Source organism: Larimichthys crocea, chromosome III (genome assembly GCF_000972845.2).
Source record: "Larimichthys crocea isolate SSNF chromosome III, L_crocea_2.0, whole genome shotgun sequence".
Taxonomy (NCBI): Eukaryota; Metazoa; Chordata; class Actinopteri; family Sciaenidae; genus Larimichthys; species Larimichthys crocea.
In genome coordinates, this window is record NC_040013.1 from 10,973,428 (window position 1) to 10,990,135 (window position 16,708).

At 44.0% G+C, this 16,708-nt stretch overlaps 1 protein-coding gene across 7 annotated transcripts in view; it reads left to right on the forward strand.

Annotated features, from left to right (window-relative positions):
• lyst (lysosomal trafficking regulator) overlaps positions 1-16,359 on the forward strand; it is a 58,209-nt gene extending 41,850 nt beyond the window's left edge. For 5 of the 7 annotated variants that reach the window (XM_027278194.1, XM_019266279.2, XM_027278196.1 and 2 more), the window contains 32 exons: positions 334-958; positions 1,854-2,034; positions 2,139-2,308; positions 2,477-2,707; positions 2,897-3,063; positions 4,040-4,192; positions 4,352-4,513; positions 4,874-5,065; positions 5,182-5,393; positions 5,485-5,694; positions 6,061-6,237; positions 6,395-6,471; positions 6,589-6,777; positions 7,437-7,582; positions 7,662-7,758; positions 7,933-7,994; positions 8,160-8,215; positions 8,321-8,473; positions 9,742-9,986; positions 10,383-10,449; positions 10,536-10,692; positions 11,205-11,345; positions 11,469-11,686; positions 11,779-12,009; positions 12,134-12,323; positions 12,424-12,560; positions 12,698-12,796; positions 13,249-13,388; positions 13,503-13,600; positions 13,683-13,839; positions 13,923-13,994; positions 14,082-16,359. In XM_027278194.1, coding sequence (XP_027133995.1) covers positions 334-958; positions 1,854-2,034; positions 2,139-2,308; positions 2,477-2,707; positions 2,897-3,063; positions 4,040-4,192; positions 4,352-4,513; positions 4,874-5,065; positions 5,182-5,393; positions 5,485-5,694; positions 6,061-6,237; positions 6,395-6,471; positions 6,589-6,777; positions 7,437-7,582; positions 7,662-7,758; positions 7,933-7,994; positions 8,160-8,215; positions 8,321-8,473; positions 9,742-9,986; positions 10,383-10,449; positions 10,536-10,692; positions 11,205-11,345; positions 11,469-11,686; positions 11,779-12,009; positions 12,134-12,323; positions 12,424-12,560; positions 12,698-12,796; positions 13,249-13,388; positions 13,503-13,600; positions 13,683-13,839; positions 13,923-13,994; positions 14,082-14,220 — 5,351 coding nt within the window. In that variant the 3' untranslated portion in view covers positions 14,221-16,359. The remainder of the gene's footprint in view (positions 1-333; positions 959-1,853; positions 2,035-2,138; positions 2,309-2,476; positions 2,708-2,896; positions 3,064-4,039; positions 4,193-4,351; positions 4,514-4,873; positions 5,066-5,181; positions 5,394-5,484; positions 5,695-6,060; positions 6,238-6,394; positions 6,472-6,588; positions 6,778-7,436; positions 7,583-7,661; positions 7,759-7,932; positions 7,995-8,159; positions 8,216-8,320; positions 8,474-9,741; positions 9,987-10,382; positions 10,450-10,535; positions 10,693-11,204; positions 11,346-11,468; positions 11,687-11,778; positions 12,010-12,133; positions 12,324-12,423; positions 12,561-12,697; positions 12,797-13,248; positions 13,389-13,502; positions 13,601-13,682; positions 13,840-13,922; positions 13,995-14,081) is intronic. The other 2 variants (XM_027278197.1, XM_010750233.3) reach the window with 2 other exon arrangements.
• Positions 16,360-16,708: the final 349 nt, after the last annotated feature.

Genomic DNA, 16,708 nt, shown 5'->3' on the forward strand with positions numbered 1-16,708 from the left:
ATACATCTTAAATATCTGTCCAGCTATTCCATTTAGTTCTTTTATTTGAACATTTATTGTTCTACTCTACTTTTATTATTTTTATTTCTTGTAAAGCTCTTTGTAACTTTGGGAACGGGCTGTATAAATGAAATGTGGCTGTGACATTTGCATTGTGCTAAATTTAACAGTAAAAAGAACAACTGACTGACCCTGTTTATACAAGCTGTTTGTTGCCCATTGGACAGCTCCAAGTGTTGTATTATGCACCTGCATACAAATAAAGGCCCTATGCGACCTTTAGTTATAAAGCAATAATTTATAAGTGCTGAATCATTTTATTCTGTTTTCCAGGCCATCTCCACGCTCCTTCCCCAGAGCACGGAGGTGATGATCAGTCATTACGCCCACCTAGTGTGGCTCCATCTCCGTACTCCTCCCCTCTACTGACACCTCGAGTCGGACACGGTAGCTCAAATGAGGCAGGTGAAGGTGACGGGGTCTCCCTCGCCACTCAACAGGCTCTCGGCAGCACTGAAACACTCAAAAAGGGTGGAGGTGATGAGCAGCTCCTGAGCAGCTGCGAATCGGCCAAGACAATCTGTGACTCTAAGGACGTAAGTGAGGGTGGAGCCCTGCGCACACCTTCCATCAGCGTGGAGGAGGAGCGGGATGAGGCGGCAGAGGTGGACAGCCTAGCAGAGGGCAGCGTTGGGGTGATGGAGTCTGATGATAGATTTGACTGGGCCAGTGATGAGGCGCCACGCCGCCCGGACAGCCTGAAAGGCATCCAATCCTTCCAGAGGAGCCACAGCAACCTGGCAAGTCTGGGCTTGGCCTTCCCAGCTCCAAACGGCTCGCTGGCAATCGGCCGCTGGCCTAGTGCGGCTGACCGGGGCTCAATGCCTGAAGACTGGGAGAGTTACACATACTCTCCTGGCTATGAGAGGGCACACAGCAAGACTGAGTCCAATGACAGGTACGCTGTAGTAGCTTAAAGTAAGCACTTATAGTCTCTTTCTAATTGCATGTTTATGTTGGGTTCTTCTTCTTTGATACAGGAGACCTGTGAAGGGATTTGCATAATCTAAATTCAGCATTTGGTTATTGTAATAACCCTTAGCTTTGAACTTTGAAAATTATTTTGTCCTGCAGTGACAGATTGAGTTTATTTTTGCCTGGCAGCCAGCTGCTAAACTAATAGGATTTTTTTTTCATTGTAATCCTTTTTTCTCACCAAAGTCACCTTTGTTTTTTTATTAGAGACAATGTGGGCTGTCTGACATGAAAACATCTGCTTTGATTTGTGGATGGATTTCAAGCTGTGCAGAAAAGTTTCAAGGAAAAAAAAGTCTTCAAATCAAAATTCATGGCAGAAGTTTGTCTGATATTCTGTTTTTATGCTTTCACTGCTCTGGCAGTGTTGATTAAAGTAGATCATTTCACATATATCCATTCACTTCATTGTGCGTTCTTTGATGAGTAGCTTTTCTTCTGATTGATGTAAGTTTTATAGCACTGGGGTGCAAATATTCACTCCCAGTTACTACAGCACTTGATGTGTGCAGCATTATTTTTTCCTCATCAGCAGTTTGTCAATAAATGCTGACATTTGTCTGTTGCCAAGACATTGAATACTTAATAGCTTTTTAGCAGGGCTGATTATGGGAATACCTCATTTCAGCAGTTAGGCTTTCATTACATAGTTGCGTACACGACAAATGACACTTTAATACACTATTATTAAAAAATAAACTAATTAGAATAAACCAATAACTAATTAGAATAATTCATATTTTTTAGCACCGATGGGATTTTGGCTCATTGATCATGTGCTTTAATTTAGCACTAAAGTCTAAGTTTGTGTCCCTCAGGTCCAGCACTGAGGACTGCCTGGTGCTGATCTGCTGTGGACTCTACGATCTTCTGAGGGGCATCTTGCTGCTGTTGCCTGACCTCATGCTTGAGGAGGTGATGGATAAGCTCATCCAGCCAGAGGCCCTCATTGTTCTGGTCAACCACTCGTCACCTCTCATCCAGCAAGGAGTCATGAAGGTTGGTTCGGTATCCTCTCTGAGTCTCACTGTGTGTGATTTAGCATCAGGAATCAGCCAGTGTTAAGACTGAAGTTACCTCATTATTCTCTCCCTCTCTCCCAGCTGCTCGATGCCTATTTTAGCAGAGCTGTAAAGGAGCAGAAGGAGAAATTCCTGAAGAACCACGGCTTCTCTTTGCTGGCCAACCAGCTGTACATCCACCAGGGAAGCCAAGGGCTCCTTGAATGCTTCCTGGAGATGCTGTTTGGACGGCCTGTGGGCCTAGAGGAAGAGTAAGTCAAGGGACAGGACACTTTGTCATGCCATAAGATCTTGTGCACCATAGGCTGTGTTTTATCCTATAATATTATGCATAGGACTGTCTACTGTGTGAATAAATGTGTTTTGATGTGCACATTTGTGCTTATTTCACCACTGTTTTTTTCTGCATTGCTTTCCAGCTTGGACCTGGAGGAAATGGAAAATATCTCACCCTTTAGAAAGCGCTGTATCATCCCAGTATTGGGTCTCATTGAGAACTCCCTGTATGAGAACTCCTTGGTGCACAACATCCTGTGTATGCTGCTGCAGCTCCTCAATGCCTGCCCCAAGCTGGCAGACATCCTGCTAGACCACGGGCTGCTCTACGTGCTCTTTAACACCCTCTCCACCCTCAACGGAATGGAGAATGGGTACGGCTGCCAGAACAAGAGGATGATTCATTCATTCAAACACCTCCATGGTTTCATGGGTTTTTGTCTTGAACCTTTGAGCCGTGAATTAAATCATTAATCCTCTCGCTGTTCATTGATCTGGCATACACAAGTGGTAGCCTCCCTGTGCTTCATCTTTTTCTACTCCTTGTTGTTCTCCCTCTGCAGTATTCCCCTGAATGACTACAAGCTCCTGGTGTGTGACATCCAGCAGCTGTTAGTAGCTGTAACTATCCACTCCTGCAGCTCTTCAGGGTCCCAGTACTTCCGCATCATCGAAGACCTCATTACCTTGCTCGGTTTCATGCAGACCAGCAAGATGCGTCGCACACAGGGTGAGGACTGGATTTCTGAAAACTCGATACACATGCAAAATACATCAGCGTTGTGTCATCAAGTATGCTCTGCAGTTCTAGATGATATCAAGCTATCAAGCTCTGCTGCAGAAAGAAACTTGGCTGTCACTTTATTATCTACAATTACAGAGAGAAAAAAATGCAATTTGAGAAATATCTCCATCTTCTCATTAAATGATTTTCTCTCATTTTTCCCTTAAATTTAGTCTCTGAAAAATATCTCTCATCTCTTCCTCAGTTTTTTTGGTATAATCACTCTCACATTACAAAGGCATACTATATATTTTTTGGTTTTTCGTTGTTTGTCATTTTAGTAATTACTCGACTGTATTGCTGCCGTCATCGGGCTTCATGCAAGAACGTTTTCCTAAATTAGTCATACCTGTTCTCTCCTGTTCATTGAGTGGTGCAGTGTATAAGATTTGATCATTAGCATATCCAACTGCAGCTAATTGCTATTTAAGGCTACCTTTTCATCTCTGTTAATGGGCAAGTTTCATTAATAAAAATGTTACCCAAGCTTATAAAGAAGATTTCAAATTAGTAGATGAAAACTAAATAAAATATTTAGCAGTGTCAGTAGTCGTATTAATATTACTACAGCTGTCAATGCTGTGTCATCATAGTAGTATAGCTGTACAGAGAGATGAAAAGGATGAAGTTCAAAGCCAAAAAAGATTACGATTCCAAGTTTCATTATGTGGGTTCTGGTAACATGTTTAAATCAAAAAATCAAATTCAGATTAAAGCATAATTTTAGTGTTTAATGTTTTTACGTCTGTGGAGAGAGGAAGACCATCTTTACATTGCTAGCACAACAGACCTGGACCCCTCATGAATGAAAGTTTATGCATAAAAGAAAATTCTAAGTATGATATATCTATGATCTGCTATCAGGTTAACTTCTAACATGACAAAGTTCATTGTTTTTTTCCTTTTGTTTTGTTTTCCTCAGAGATGGCGGTGGCTTTGCAGTTCCGCGTCCTTCAGTCAGCGATTGAGTTCATAAAGACAACATCCAATCAGGAACCTCAGAAGCTAAGTAGCTCAGTTAACCCTCCGAGCTCTCCACATCACGCCATCTATCAGAAGCGCAAAAGCATCGCAGGTGAATATTTCAAACCGGCGCAGCAGTAGAAATCTGGCGTGCAGTTTTTTTCTCATCCTGAGTGTCAAGACAGAATTCACCACCATGTTTTTTTCAGACATTACACTTCTCCACTCTCACCTGTCTGTTCATTGACCATCTCCTCATCCCGATCTCAAGGTTCCATTGCCATGAAAGACTCCATTATCCCCCGCATCCCCAGGCAGCACTACTGCTCCTATGGCCAGATCCCCCTGTCCCCTCCCTTCAGCTTCCTGTCCCAGGACTCCCCCCTCCCCTCCCCTTCTGGAGCTCCATCCTACATGCTCCACTGTGACGCAGGTAGCTTGGACTGCGGTCCACAGCGGAGAACATCCTCCCTGTCATGGGGCATGTCTCATGTTTGCTGTGAACTCACACCGTTTCCCCCACCACTCCCCTTGGGGGTTAATTTGCCCAGTACCCTGCTACTGGTGCCTTTGTGTGTGCATGTTTGAATGTTTAACTCAAATCAGAGTTAAACATTAAGCACATATGGCATTTTGATCAGTGAATCTTTAGAATATTCTCTTTGTTCAATGATTTAAGAGACATTTACATAACCTTACTCTGAACTTTGAAGGAAAAAGCAAGTGTGCTTCTTCTCACAAACGGCATACCATCATGTGCGCTCAGTTCTCACAACTGGTCTTGTGCTTGCAGGTCGGCGCCGGTTTTCTCTGGCCCAGACTGACTCTCTTCTGATGCGGATGCGCTCTGTCGCCAGCGACGAGCTCAACCAGATGATGCAGAGGAGGATGAGCCAGGAAAACCCCATTCGTGCCAGTGAGACTGAGTTCGTCCAACGGCTTCAGAGGCTCGTCGTTCTTGCTGTCAACAGACTAATTTACCACGGTACAAACCCTTCCCTGGCTTATCTGTTCTAATCTTCTATATTTTTTCCTTTGCCTCACATGAAACCGAACTAGCTGTCTAATCCTGGTTTTGTTTGATCGTATCTTTAATTTCAGATGTGAGTCAGGATTTATTTGACCTGCTGAACATTCCCGATTCTCCAGACCAACAGCTTTTCACACCAGATCCAGGTGATCAACCTCAGGATGAGAGTGGCTCGGCATCTGTCCCACACTCTCCTACTCCATTCACCCTGCCGCCTGCCAGCAAGAAGAGCTTTCAGAAAGACATCCTCAAACTCATGATGGATGGGATCAAAATCAGCCTGGTATGACGATACAAAAGCATTTTCATGCTTTTTTTTCCCAAAGAGGTAACTGCTGTGTTTGTAATCGTGATGATGTGTTGTGATCTCACAGGGCAGCACGGGTCGAGGAGGAGCACCTCATCAGCAGTGGCGAAGGATCCTGTGGTCGTGTCGGGACACTTTTCGGGTGCAAATCGGCCGACTCCTTGTGCACACACTCAGCCCTGCGCTCCCCCTGACTGACAGGAAGGAGGCGCTGGAGTTTGTGTTTGATCCCAGACATTTAGATATCCTAAAGGAGAGCCTCAGCCCGGGTCTAGAGGTGGGTGTGATGAAATCACATTATTAACATCGATTTGCTACTTTACACATCAGCCTGTTTTTGTTATATATGTTATATATATATTTCTACCCAATGCAGAAATTGCTTCTTTTTCAGGGTGAGTGTGTGCAGTATACAGTCGTTTTGTCATTTTCACTCCTACAGACAAGATTTCCAGCAGCTGTCAGGCTCTTCTTCAGCCCCCTCGTATTGCCTTGGGCTTTCACTCTGCGTTCTTCTCTCAGGCTTTACCTAGAGTCAACTAGCAGAATAAGGAATTTCTCTTGTCCGTCACTGTATCCCACTTGCTTCAGACACTAATAAAATTTTAATCTGTGCTCTTCTTTTGCTCTTTTTTACACTCAGCATGGACCAAAGTTGTCACTGTACCTGTACGAGATGCTGCACGATCACAAGGATAGTCTCACTAAAGACGAGCAGAACGCCGTAGGTGTGTTCATGACCTCGCTCAAGCTTTGTGGCCATCGCTGCATTCCACCTAACGCTCCACACAAACAAGACTTGCTCAAGGCCATAAAAGACGTAAGTCCTAAGACTTAAGAGTTGTTGTTGCTGTAGAAGGGATGGGAAACATTTTAAATTATATCAATTTAGGGTAGCCTGTCAGGATTACTCTTTAACCAGAGAATAAAGCTAATGTGTGTTAAGAACTTGTTTGCTTGTCCTTTTCTTTATGCAGGAAAAATTCAAGTATGAAGCAGAAGAAAAAACAAGCAAAGTGGCATGGGAAAAGAAAATGGCCAACACTCAGAGGAAGTGAGTAGGAGCTTTTTTCCTGATGTGACATTGATAATCAGTACAGGGAAATCATTTTAAGAATCGCGTCTTTGTTCCACTCTTCTATTCACTCCATTCTTCCTTATTTCTCCGCAGTCTCATCCAGAGGCTGGATGGAAAGTCCAAGGACATTTCCAAGATTGCAGCTGATATCACTCAGAATGTGTCACTGCGGCAAGGCATGGAGCGAAAGAAAGTCATCCAGCACATTAGGGGACTCTACAAGACTGACCTCAGTGCCAGCCGCCACTGGCAGGAGCTGGTGCAGCAACTCACGCATGACCGGTGCGGACCGAATTTTTTTTATTTATCTATCTCTCTTTACCTGAAGTTTTTCACTATGTTGGAACAGTTGGCGTGGTGATTATTTTGTCTGGTCATTTCCTTTAAAAAGAAAATCACAACCTAATGGGAAAGATTAGGTTGCACTTTATTTAAATAAATAGATTTGAATCAACTAAAAGATGATCTAAGACATGCAGAGCATGACTTAAAAGAATATACAATTCATAAAAAATTCAGGCTAACTTTTACGTGTATATCAAGTGAGGTCTATAATCATGCTGAAACTCTGCACTAATGCACAGCACAGAGCTAAATGTAAAGATCTGCATGCCAACATGTTGATGTTTTTCAGGTATATTGTTTAGCATGCTTACTGTCTTAGTTTAGCATGTTTGGGCTTTAGTTGAAGGACACCAAAGTTGTATAAATGTATTCTTATTCTGAATTTCATGGCAATTCATCCAACAGTTGTTGAGATATTTCAGTCTTGATTAAATTAGTTTTGACGTTGGCATCCATCGAGCCGTGCCACTAGAAGAACTAAAACCTGAAGTCATGAGTCCAAAGTTCAAACCCCATTCAAACAAAGACAAGCTTTTTTTTTTTGTATTAATATAATCAGACAAAGTGTTTGATGGGGCTGTAATGGTTTGTTTCAGTGCTGTTTGGTACGACCAGACAACCTACCCAACGTCCTGGCAGCTGGACCCCACCGAAGGGCCGAACCGGGAGCGGCGGCGGCTCCAGAGATGCTACCTCACCATTCCTAACAAATACCTACTGAAAGACAGACGCAAGTCTGAAGGTGAAGAACACCTTTCACTTCACAGATTCTGTGTGTGTTTGTTTTGGTGTCCTTAATCTGACCTCCATGTTTTGTTTAGAAACAGTGAAGGCAGCATTGTCCTTCTTGTTTGAGGATAAGACCCACTCTTCCTTCTCCTCCACTGTGAAAGACAAAGCCACCAGCGAGCCCATCAGGTATAATTTTCTTCCTCTCTCACCTAACTCTCTGCCTGCCTGTAAGCCTTTAGTAAACATCATATCCCTCTCAGACAGCCTGGAGGTTCCAAAGAAGGCACATGAATGTCTCATCAACTTGTACTTTATTCAGGTGGTGTATTTCTTGTATAAGAAATGTCTTTTTGTCTTCAGGTTCACCAGACGGTGCATCAGCGTCGCCCCCTCCAGAGAGACAGCAGGGGAGCTACTCCTGGGTAAGGCACTGTCCATCTCTCATAGCCGCTCCATGCATAATAGAGTTAGCCGGTCACAAGGAACAGAGAGTAATATGCTCTCTGAGGCACAAGAGAATAAGTGTTTGTTAGTTATTTAGTAGAGGAAGCATTTGTTTGTTTCACTCTCACCGTGCTGTCTCACAGGAAAGTCTGGGATGTACTTTGTGGAGGACAATGCCGCTGATGCTCATGACAACCAGGTAAAGCCAAAGGACTGTTCAGGATTATTCTTTGCTAGAAGGATGTCACCTGGTTATGTGATTCGGCCTGGTTACTCAACATTATGTGTTTATGTGTTTGGCCAGAGCCTTCATGGGGAGACCGAGGCTCCTTCTTTCTCCTGGACATACGAGGAGATCAAGGAGGTGCACAAACGTTGGTGGCAGCTAAGAGACAACGCTGTAGAGATATTCCTCACCAATGGCAGGACTCTGCTGTTAGCCTTTGACAACACCAAGGTGAAGCAAAAACACAAGTCACACAAAATAAAAATAAAGGAATCCATGTGACGACTGGAGATGAATGCTGACATGAATGACATTCATGTGTGATGTCATGTAAATGTTGTAGTTTGCTTACCATCCAGAACTAGAATTCCCAGTAGATCACAAGAGAAAAATTCAGACCATGTTTCATTTCAATATAAAAACATGTCCAGACTGGATGGACTATGACAGAAATGGCAAGATGGCCAAAGTCTCTGCTGACACTCACTGAAAAAGATGTTTGAATAGACAAACTCATGCAGCTTGAAAAAAAAAAAAAAAACTTAATTGTTGAATTATCTTTTTTGTATTCTATCCCTGATACCTGCAGAGCTCTGTAGTATTCTGTGCCAAGAATCAGTCACAGTGATCAGTCATGATAATAAGAGACAGGGCAAAAACACTGTTGTTTTTACTATGAGTGAAATTCTGAAAATGTGTTACAATAAATATTTTACAGCAGATATTTTAAATGCAGACAAATCACAGTAAGTACAGAACACGTGGAAGCCAAACAGATAATCTGTTGTCCTTGGATTGTCTGTAGATTCACAGAAATCTGTCCTGGATAAACACATGTATATATGGCAAATGTTAGCATGCTAACATGCTAAACAAAGATGATGATGGTTTAAAATATAGCATGCTGACATTAGCATTTAGCTCAAAGCTCTGCATGTCCCAAAGTAAAACACAGCCTTTCAGAGCTTCTAGCATGACTGTGGACTCACTTTTAAGTATATTTGGGGGCATTTTGTGCATTTATTGACAGTCAGACAGTAGAGGTGTGAGGGTAGCAACACAAAGACTGGAACATTAGTAGTTTTGGTTGGCTAACCACCATGGTGCCCAATTGATTGTTGAAGGACGATGAGTATTTATTAATACTGGCATAATCCTTTGAGCTTATTAATAATTGAATATTTAAAGGCATCATTCAGTATCTTTTTGTATCTTTGTATTCTCCCAGGATCTCAGGCTTGATTTGGTGGAAAAGCTCTAGCTTTCCCATGAATGAAACTAAACCTCAAGACTAATTGAGTCATTTTATGTGGATCAGCAGTTCCCTTAAGGCACCAGGCTGTTTTTTTTCCAGTGGTTCAGAAAACTAAGAGACGCAGCAGGTTTTATTCATCGAACTGTGTCACTCATTCGCGAGTTAGTAGTTTTTCCATGTTCTACTTCAAGCCAGGCACTAGAGATGGAAAAACATCTCACAGTTCTCTCCGCGCTTGCTCTAGTTCCGTGACGACGTCTACCACAACATCCTGACCTCTGATCTGCCAAACCTGCTGGAGCACGGAAACATCACGGCGCTCACACAGCTGTGGGGCTCGGGACAGATCTCCAACTTCGAGTACCTCACGCATCTCAACAAGCACGCGGGACGCTCCTTCAACGACCTCATGCAGTACCCGGTGTTCCCCTTTATCCTGCGAGATTACACCAGTGAGACGCTCGACCTGCAGGAGCCGAACATCTACAGGTCAGTGCTGGATGGCAGCTCTGTTAATATGTTTGGAAAGACATTTGAGGTTATGTTATATCACGTACTATGCGAGAAAAGGAAATGACATGATGTGATGTAATGAAGATTAGTTATCTGCATTTTCTAGGAGTTTTTTGCAGGTACCTCCTCTGCCATTGATGCATCAGATTCTTAGTATTTAAAATAAGTATACTGCTCCTCTTAACAAGCGCTCTTCTTGTTTATGTCAGGGCTGTGCCACACTATAATTTTAAATCGAGACAGCATTTATTTATTTATTATTTGATAAACAGGATGATAAATAAGCCCTCTCTGAAATCAAGATTTGAGACACGGGAAACATTTATAATAAGTTTCCATCTGTCCCTTTGCTTACATTTTGTTGTTTCGCAGGAATTTAAGCAAACCCATCGCAGTGCAGTCAAAAGAGAAAGAGGATCGCTATGTGGATAATTACAGGGTAAGGGCTCTTTCACATGTTTCTTGAGCGTGCTAGATGTTCTGGTAAGAATACACGTTCATAACGTGTGTGTGATTTTTGTGCAGTACCTTGAGGAGGAGTACAAGAAGGGTATTCGCGAGGACGACCCCATGCCTCCCGTCCAGCCTTACCACTACGGCTCACATTACTCCAACAGCGGCACCGTGCTGCACTTCCTCGTCCGAATGCCTCCTTTCACCAAGATGTTCCTCGCGTATCAGGGTGAGTCACGCGTGAACTCCTGCTGTGCAATCTTTTTACAGTATCTATAGTCTCAGCAAGTACTGTAAATGTTACCTGATTGACAGCTGGGGCTCTTAAACAGCACGTAATTATCATACATCTCAAAAAGCTTTTAGCAGCAGAGGGCCACCTGTCTGCATTTCATTGGCCACTGCATCTTGGTTGATGCAGAAGCTTTTAGCAAATGCTGTAACGTCCTGATCTCAGATCTAACTGAGCAGCACGTTGACATGTTGCATCACATGTATTAGCTGTGAAAGGTTACATCAACTCTCTACTTTTCTGCACGTGCTCCCCCTCCTCTTTTCTGTTTCTTCCTTTCTTGTCAATTCTTTTTTCATTCAGTCCATCTCTCGCTCCTCTGATCCTCCGAGCCATCTTTTTATGTGATGGTAAATGTATTCAGCAGGCGTGGTGTCTAAGGTCATGAAAGGGGATCTTTTCAATCAGTGAATCGAATATGTAATTAGATTGTCTTTGGCCTTTATCAGACCAGAGCTTTGATATACCGGACCGGACGTTCCACTCCATGAACACCACATGGCGCCTGTCCTCCTACGAGTCCATGACTGATGTGAAAGAGCTCATCCCAGAGTTCTTCTACCTCCCAGAATTCCTGGTCAACAGAGAGGGTAATAATCATTTTCCATTACATTTTATATGTTTAATCTTTACACTTTATTAAACTTCATTTATACCAGCATCTATTTTTCATATCTTCTCATGAATTAAAAGAATCTTTTTTGCCTTCACAGGTTTTGATTTTGGGGTTCGGCAAAACGGTGAGAGGGTGAATCATGTGAATTTACCGCCCTGGGCCCGCAACGACCCACGTCTCTTCATCCTGATCCACCGACAAGCGCTGGAGTCGGACCAGGTCTCCCAGACACTGTGTCAGTGGATTGACTTAGTGTTTGGGCTGAAGCAGAAAGGAAAAGCTGCTGTCCAGGCCATCAATGTCTTCCACCCAGCTGTAAGCAGCTGCCTGTTTCATCAAGTTTGCTAGAAATGATCAGAAAAGATATCAGTTGTTGCTTACGTAAGTTTTCATATCATTTTTCGCAGACTTATTTTGGCATGGACGTTTCAGCTGTAGAAGACCCGGTGCAACGACGGGCCCTGGAGACGATGATCAAGACATACGGGCAGACGCCCAGGCAGCTCTTTAACGGCACTCATATCAGCAGGGCCGGCCCCAAGCTCTTGATGGAGGGAGAGCTGCCGGCAGCCATGGGTCTCCTCGTTCAGCTTGCCTTCAGAGAAACCCGAGAACAAGCCAAGGAAATAGTCTGCCCGGTAATCTTCTCTGTGGTGGAAGTGACTCTGACTGCTTGCTGTGCGCTGACAAAAACATGAATTAATGCATCATCCATGAAATGATGTGCTTCTCACCTGGCAATTTCCTCTTCCTCCCCCACAGAGCCCACTGCCATGGATCAAAGGTCTGAAGTGGGGCGAGTATGTGGGCTCACCGTCCGCTCCGGACCCAGTGGTGTGTTTCAGTCAGCCACATGGGGAGAGGTTCGGATCCCTGCTGGCTCTGCCAACACGAGCCATTTGCGGGCTGTCTCGCAAGTTCTGCCTCATGATGATTTACAGCAAAGAGCAGGGTAGGAAGCCCACCAGTCAGACACAAATCAGCCAGGATGTACTGAATGTTTTGCACAATGTCCTGCTGACTCCATTAACTTTATTCTCTCTGCTCTGTAGGTGTCCGCAGCATGCACAGCACAGACATCCAGTGGTCGGCCATCTTGAGCTGGGGCTACGCGGACAACATATTGAGGCTGAAGAGCAAGCAGAGCGAACCACCTATCAACTTCATTCAGTGCTCGCAACTTCACCAGGTAAGCGCAAGTCAACTCTCTTAGTGAAAGGTGTTACTGCTACTCAGTGCTACACAGCTGTACACTGAGGGCTCGACCAATGAGCCGCCAGGTTCCTCGCTTTCCTCCGTCCAACCGTCCATCTCGCTCTCCTCCAGGTGACCAGCTGTGCCTGGGTGCCCGATGGCTGCCAGCTATTTACAGGCAGCAAGTGTGGAGTCATCACCGCCTACAGCAACCGCTTCACCAGCACCACGGTGGGTTTCCATGGCGACGTTCCCCTCTAACCTTCCGCCTCCACATCAACACCCAATCCACCCACCTCCCATTACCCCTCCCCCCTTCTCCTCCTCTACCCCTCTTTAGACCGCCTCAACGTGCTCGAACGCTCAGCTTCATTAGTCACATCACAGTTGCCCTTGAAACACATTTCCACCGAGCCTACAAGTGGGATTAGAGGTCTGGGAGTTCAGTCATCAGAGAGGCTTTCAGACTTTCATCGGTCCCCACCAATAGGCATCGAGATTTCCTGTTTTCTGTGTCTCTGGATGGTGTTTCAGTAGCAGTTGATTTGTGCTGTTCTAAAAAATCCTGTTGGAGATCGATTATTGGAAAGTTTAGGAAATGGCAATGAGTCACATGCAGCAACATTCAGATCTGTATGTTGTCTCTAATTATGTGCCTGCGTTTGGAAAATGTCTTTCCATAGCCGTCAGAAATGGAGGTGGAATCTCAGGTTCACCTGTACGGACACACCGGGGAAGTCACCAGCTTGTTCGTCTGCAAACCCTACAGCATCCTCATCAGTGTCAGCAAAGATGGCACCTGTATCCTCTGGGACCTCAACAGGTTAGTGTGTGTGTGCTATATCTTTTACGTCTTTTTGTGTGTGATGAGAAATCTAAAGTGGAAGTTCAGCACGCAGCATTTCCATGGCCTTTCAGCTGCTCTGTGTCTTTTCAGGCTCTGTTACGTACAAAGCCTCACAGGCCACAAAAGCCCGGTGACCGCGGTGTCTGCCAGCGAGACAACAGGTGACATCGCAACAGTCTGTGACTCAGGTGAAGACCGCTTTGCTCTGTCTCCTCTCAGACATTTGTGTTTTGGGTTTGTTTTATGACACATGATTCTTTGTATCCTAAGTGGGCGGAGGCAGCGACCTGCGCCTGTGGACGGTGAACGGTGATCTAATCGGCCACGTCCACTGCAGAGAGATCATCTGCTCTGTGGCCTTCTCCAACCAGCCGGAGGGCGTGTCTGTCAACGTCATCGCCGGAGGGCTGGAGAACGGTGTCGTCAGGTAAGGATTAAAGCTTTTCTTTGTTTTTTGTTTTTTTTTACAATTATGCATCTCAAGACACTTTACATCTGAAATATTTTCAGGTTGTGGAGCACGTGGGATTTAAAACCAGTGAGAGAGATCACCTTTTCCAAGTCAAGCAAACCAGTCATCAGGTATCTCAGCAGTCCTACAACAAGTCCTACTCTTTCTCATATATAATGTGGAGTTCTGATGATAATGTCCTCTCCTGTGTGCCTCAGCCTGACGTACTCATGTGACGGCCACCACCTCTACACAGCCAACAGCGAAGGTACGGTGATGGCGTGGTGTCGGCGGGACCAGCAGCGCATGAAGCTGCCCATGTTCTACTCCTTCCTGAGCAGCTATGCCGCAGGCTGACAGCGTGTCTGACGTTTACTACTGTCCAGTTCTCAGCAAGAGGAGCCCCAACTCCACCCTCTCTCCTCTTCCTCCTTCTTCCCTGCACTGACAGGGAGGAGGACATGTCAGCATGGCCTCAACCTCCCTGACTTTATACTAAAGCCATCCCCAGCTGAGCAAACTCTACCACAGCCACTCCCAGCATCAAGAAATTCTGAAAATAGTATTATATGTATATAAATATATATTTATAAACATACTGAGGTGGAATGTTGGGGATGAATATTTGGCTGAGGCAGCAGCAGACACTTTATACAAAATGCATTTCTGAGAGTGTGTTTGGTTTGTTGAGTCTTATTGTTTTGTTTCTCGCTGTTGAGTTTTTTCGTTGTGCAAAGATTCTCTGCCTGATGTTGATTTTTTTCCCCCCGTTTCCTGGTAAGCTGCTATCGTCTGGCCAAAGCCAGACCCGAAGTGTGAAGACCCCCGTCTCTCATCTCGGCGCTGTGCTCGGGCCTCCCGCGGCGCGCCGTCTGACAGATTGCAGCCGGAGCTCGGCGAGCATGTCCTGCTGACGCTGCAGCTAGCTAGGAGGGAGGGGAACTCCTCCTCGCTTCTGTCACCGGGAGACGTCCCACTCTGTGGGAGTGAGACACTGCTCTGCTGGGCTGTCTGCTCCACTCAAATCTGAACACTAGTGTCACAGCCCTGCATCACTTTGTATCTGAGCCTAGCGGAGGGACGGGGGGGATGAATTGTTCCTTGTTTTGCCTGTTGTTCTGTCCTACCTTTGCATGCTAGAATGACACTGACCTTGACTGTGCATATGTGAATGTGACATTTACTCTCATGATACTTCATTAAGGCCTGCCTCAGTTGAAACTGTCCCTTTAGCTTTGAGAAATGTTGATATTCATTTATTTATTAGAAACACCGTGGAGGCTCATCGTTCCTTCTTTCCTTCTCTTGTGTTTTACTCTCTCCACTGAAATGCACTAAAAGCTTTTCAGTACTTCAAATAGCTTGCTGAAATTCTGAGAAAGCAATTAACAAAGAGCATGAGATGCTGGAGAAGAAGTGAAGAGAAAGCTTCTGAACATGCCCTTAGCTGATCTACGAGTCATGCTTAAGTACCTGTGCAGCATTACAAACAGGATGTAGTAGGTGGGAGGGTGTGGTGAGCATCATGTCCTGCAGACTGAGGATAGAGCAGTTAACGTTTCCTGCACTGATGAGGTTTACAGCTTATTTTAGGAGTCTTATACCACACTGATCAGTCTGACCAGCAGTTTTCTTTACATTCCCACTTAACTCACAGCACTTTGTCTGTTTATTATGTGTGAAATGATCCAAGCTCTTTTTAATCAGCTACCGTTTAATTCAAAGAGAGCCAATGATCTGTGGTCTTAACATGAACTGAGCTTTGCTGTAATTCCACTAATAAACCCGATCCAAGAAAGCAATATCGGACATGCAATATGTCATTTGTTGTCACATTTCATATAGGAAGAAAGCAGGAGATTGTTTTAACAGCTGTGAAAAAAAGTTGTTTTGCCTTTGTGGTAACTGCAGCGAGCCTTCTGTGATGAAGAAATGATGTCTTACATTTGTTTACAAGAAAGGGAATATTTCTTCTTATATCATTCATATGTATGATGTCATTCCTTTTGTGTTGTTATGTGTTTTTTTGTTTCCCTTCTCAGCCCACCTGGACCCTCGTTGTGCCCAACATCAAGCCTGTACAAGACATGATGTTACTGTGTTTGTTTACAGTGTTTTCATGCCTGCATGTGCACATTATAAAAGTTTTTGCCTATGAGAACTACAACTTTTCTTTTTCTCTTAAACATCCACATGTGAGATTGTATGAATGTTTTGTTTTCCCTCTTCCTTTTTTTTGTGCTTTCTGTCACAGATAGAACTTTTTTTTTTCTGTTGATAACTTAAGCTATGCATAATTTAAAGATCTTTGTCTTAGGTTGCTAAAATTGTGTCATTTAATTGATCTCTCTGGGCTGGTTTTGTAGTTTGGCATCATTGACTGAGGTTCTGAAAGGTCATGTTTTATGTTTATTTGCGTTTGTATATATGTGAGTGTGTGTATGTATGGACAAAAGTGATGAGTATATTATAAATATATATAAATATTTGAAGAAATATTACTACATCTTGTCGTTTGTGTCCATTTCTTACTTGAGTGTGGAGGTGCGTTCAGGGGCAAGAATAAACCAAGCTGGTGATGCTCAGATTACAGTATTAGATCAGGAGCATGGACAGAAAAAATAATATATATAGAGAGAGATTATGATTAAAATAGGTAGAATCGATTTTTTCATTTAGATGCAAATTACCCCAAAATGCGGTGTTGGGCTGGATGAGGCCCATCATTTCATCATTTACTATGAGAGGGGCGGTGATGTCAAAGCTGATGTAAAAATGAAATGAGGAAGCCTGCAGATCTCAGGTGCCTTCTGCAGCAATAAAACAAAAAATAATAATAAAAAAA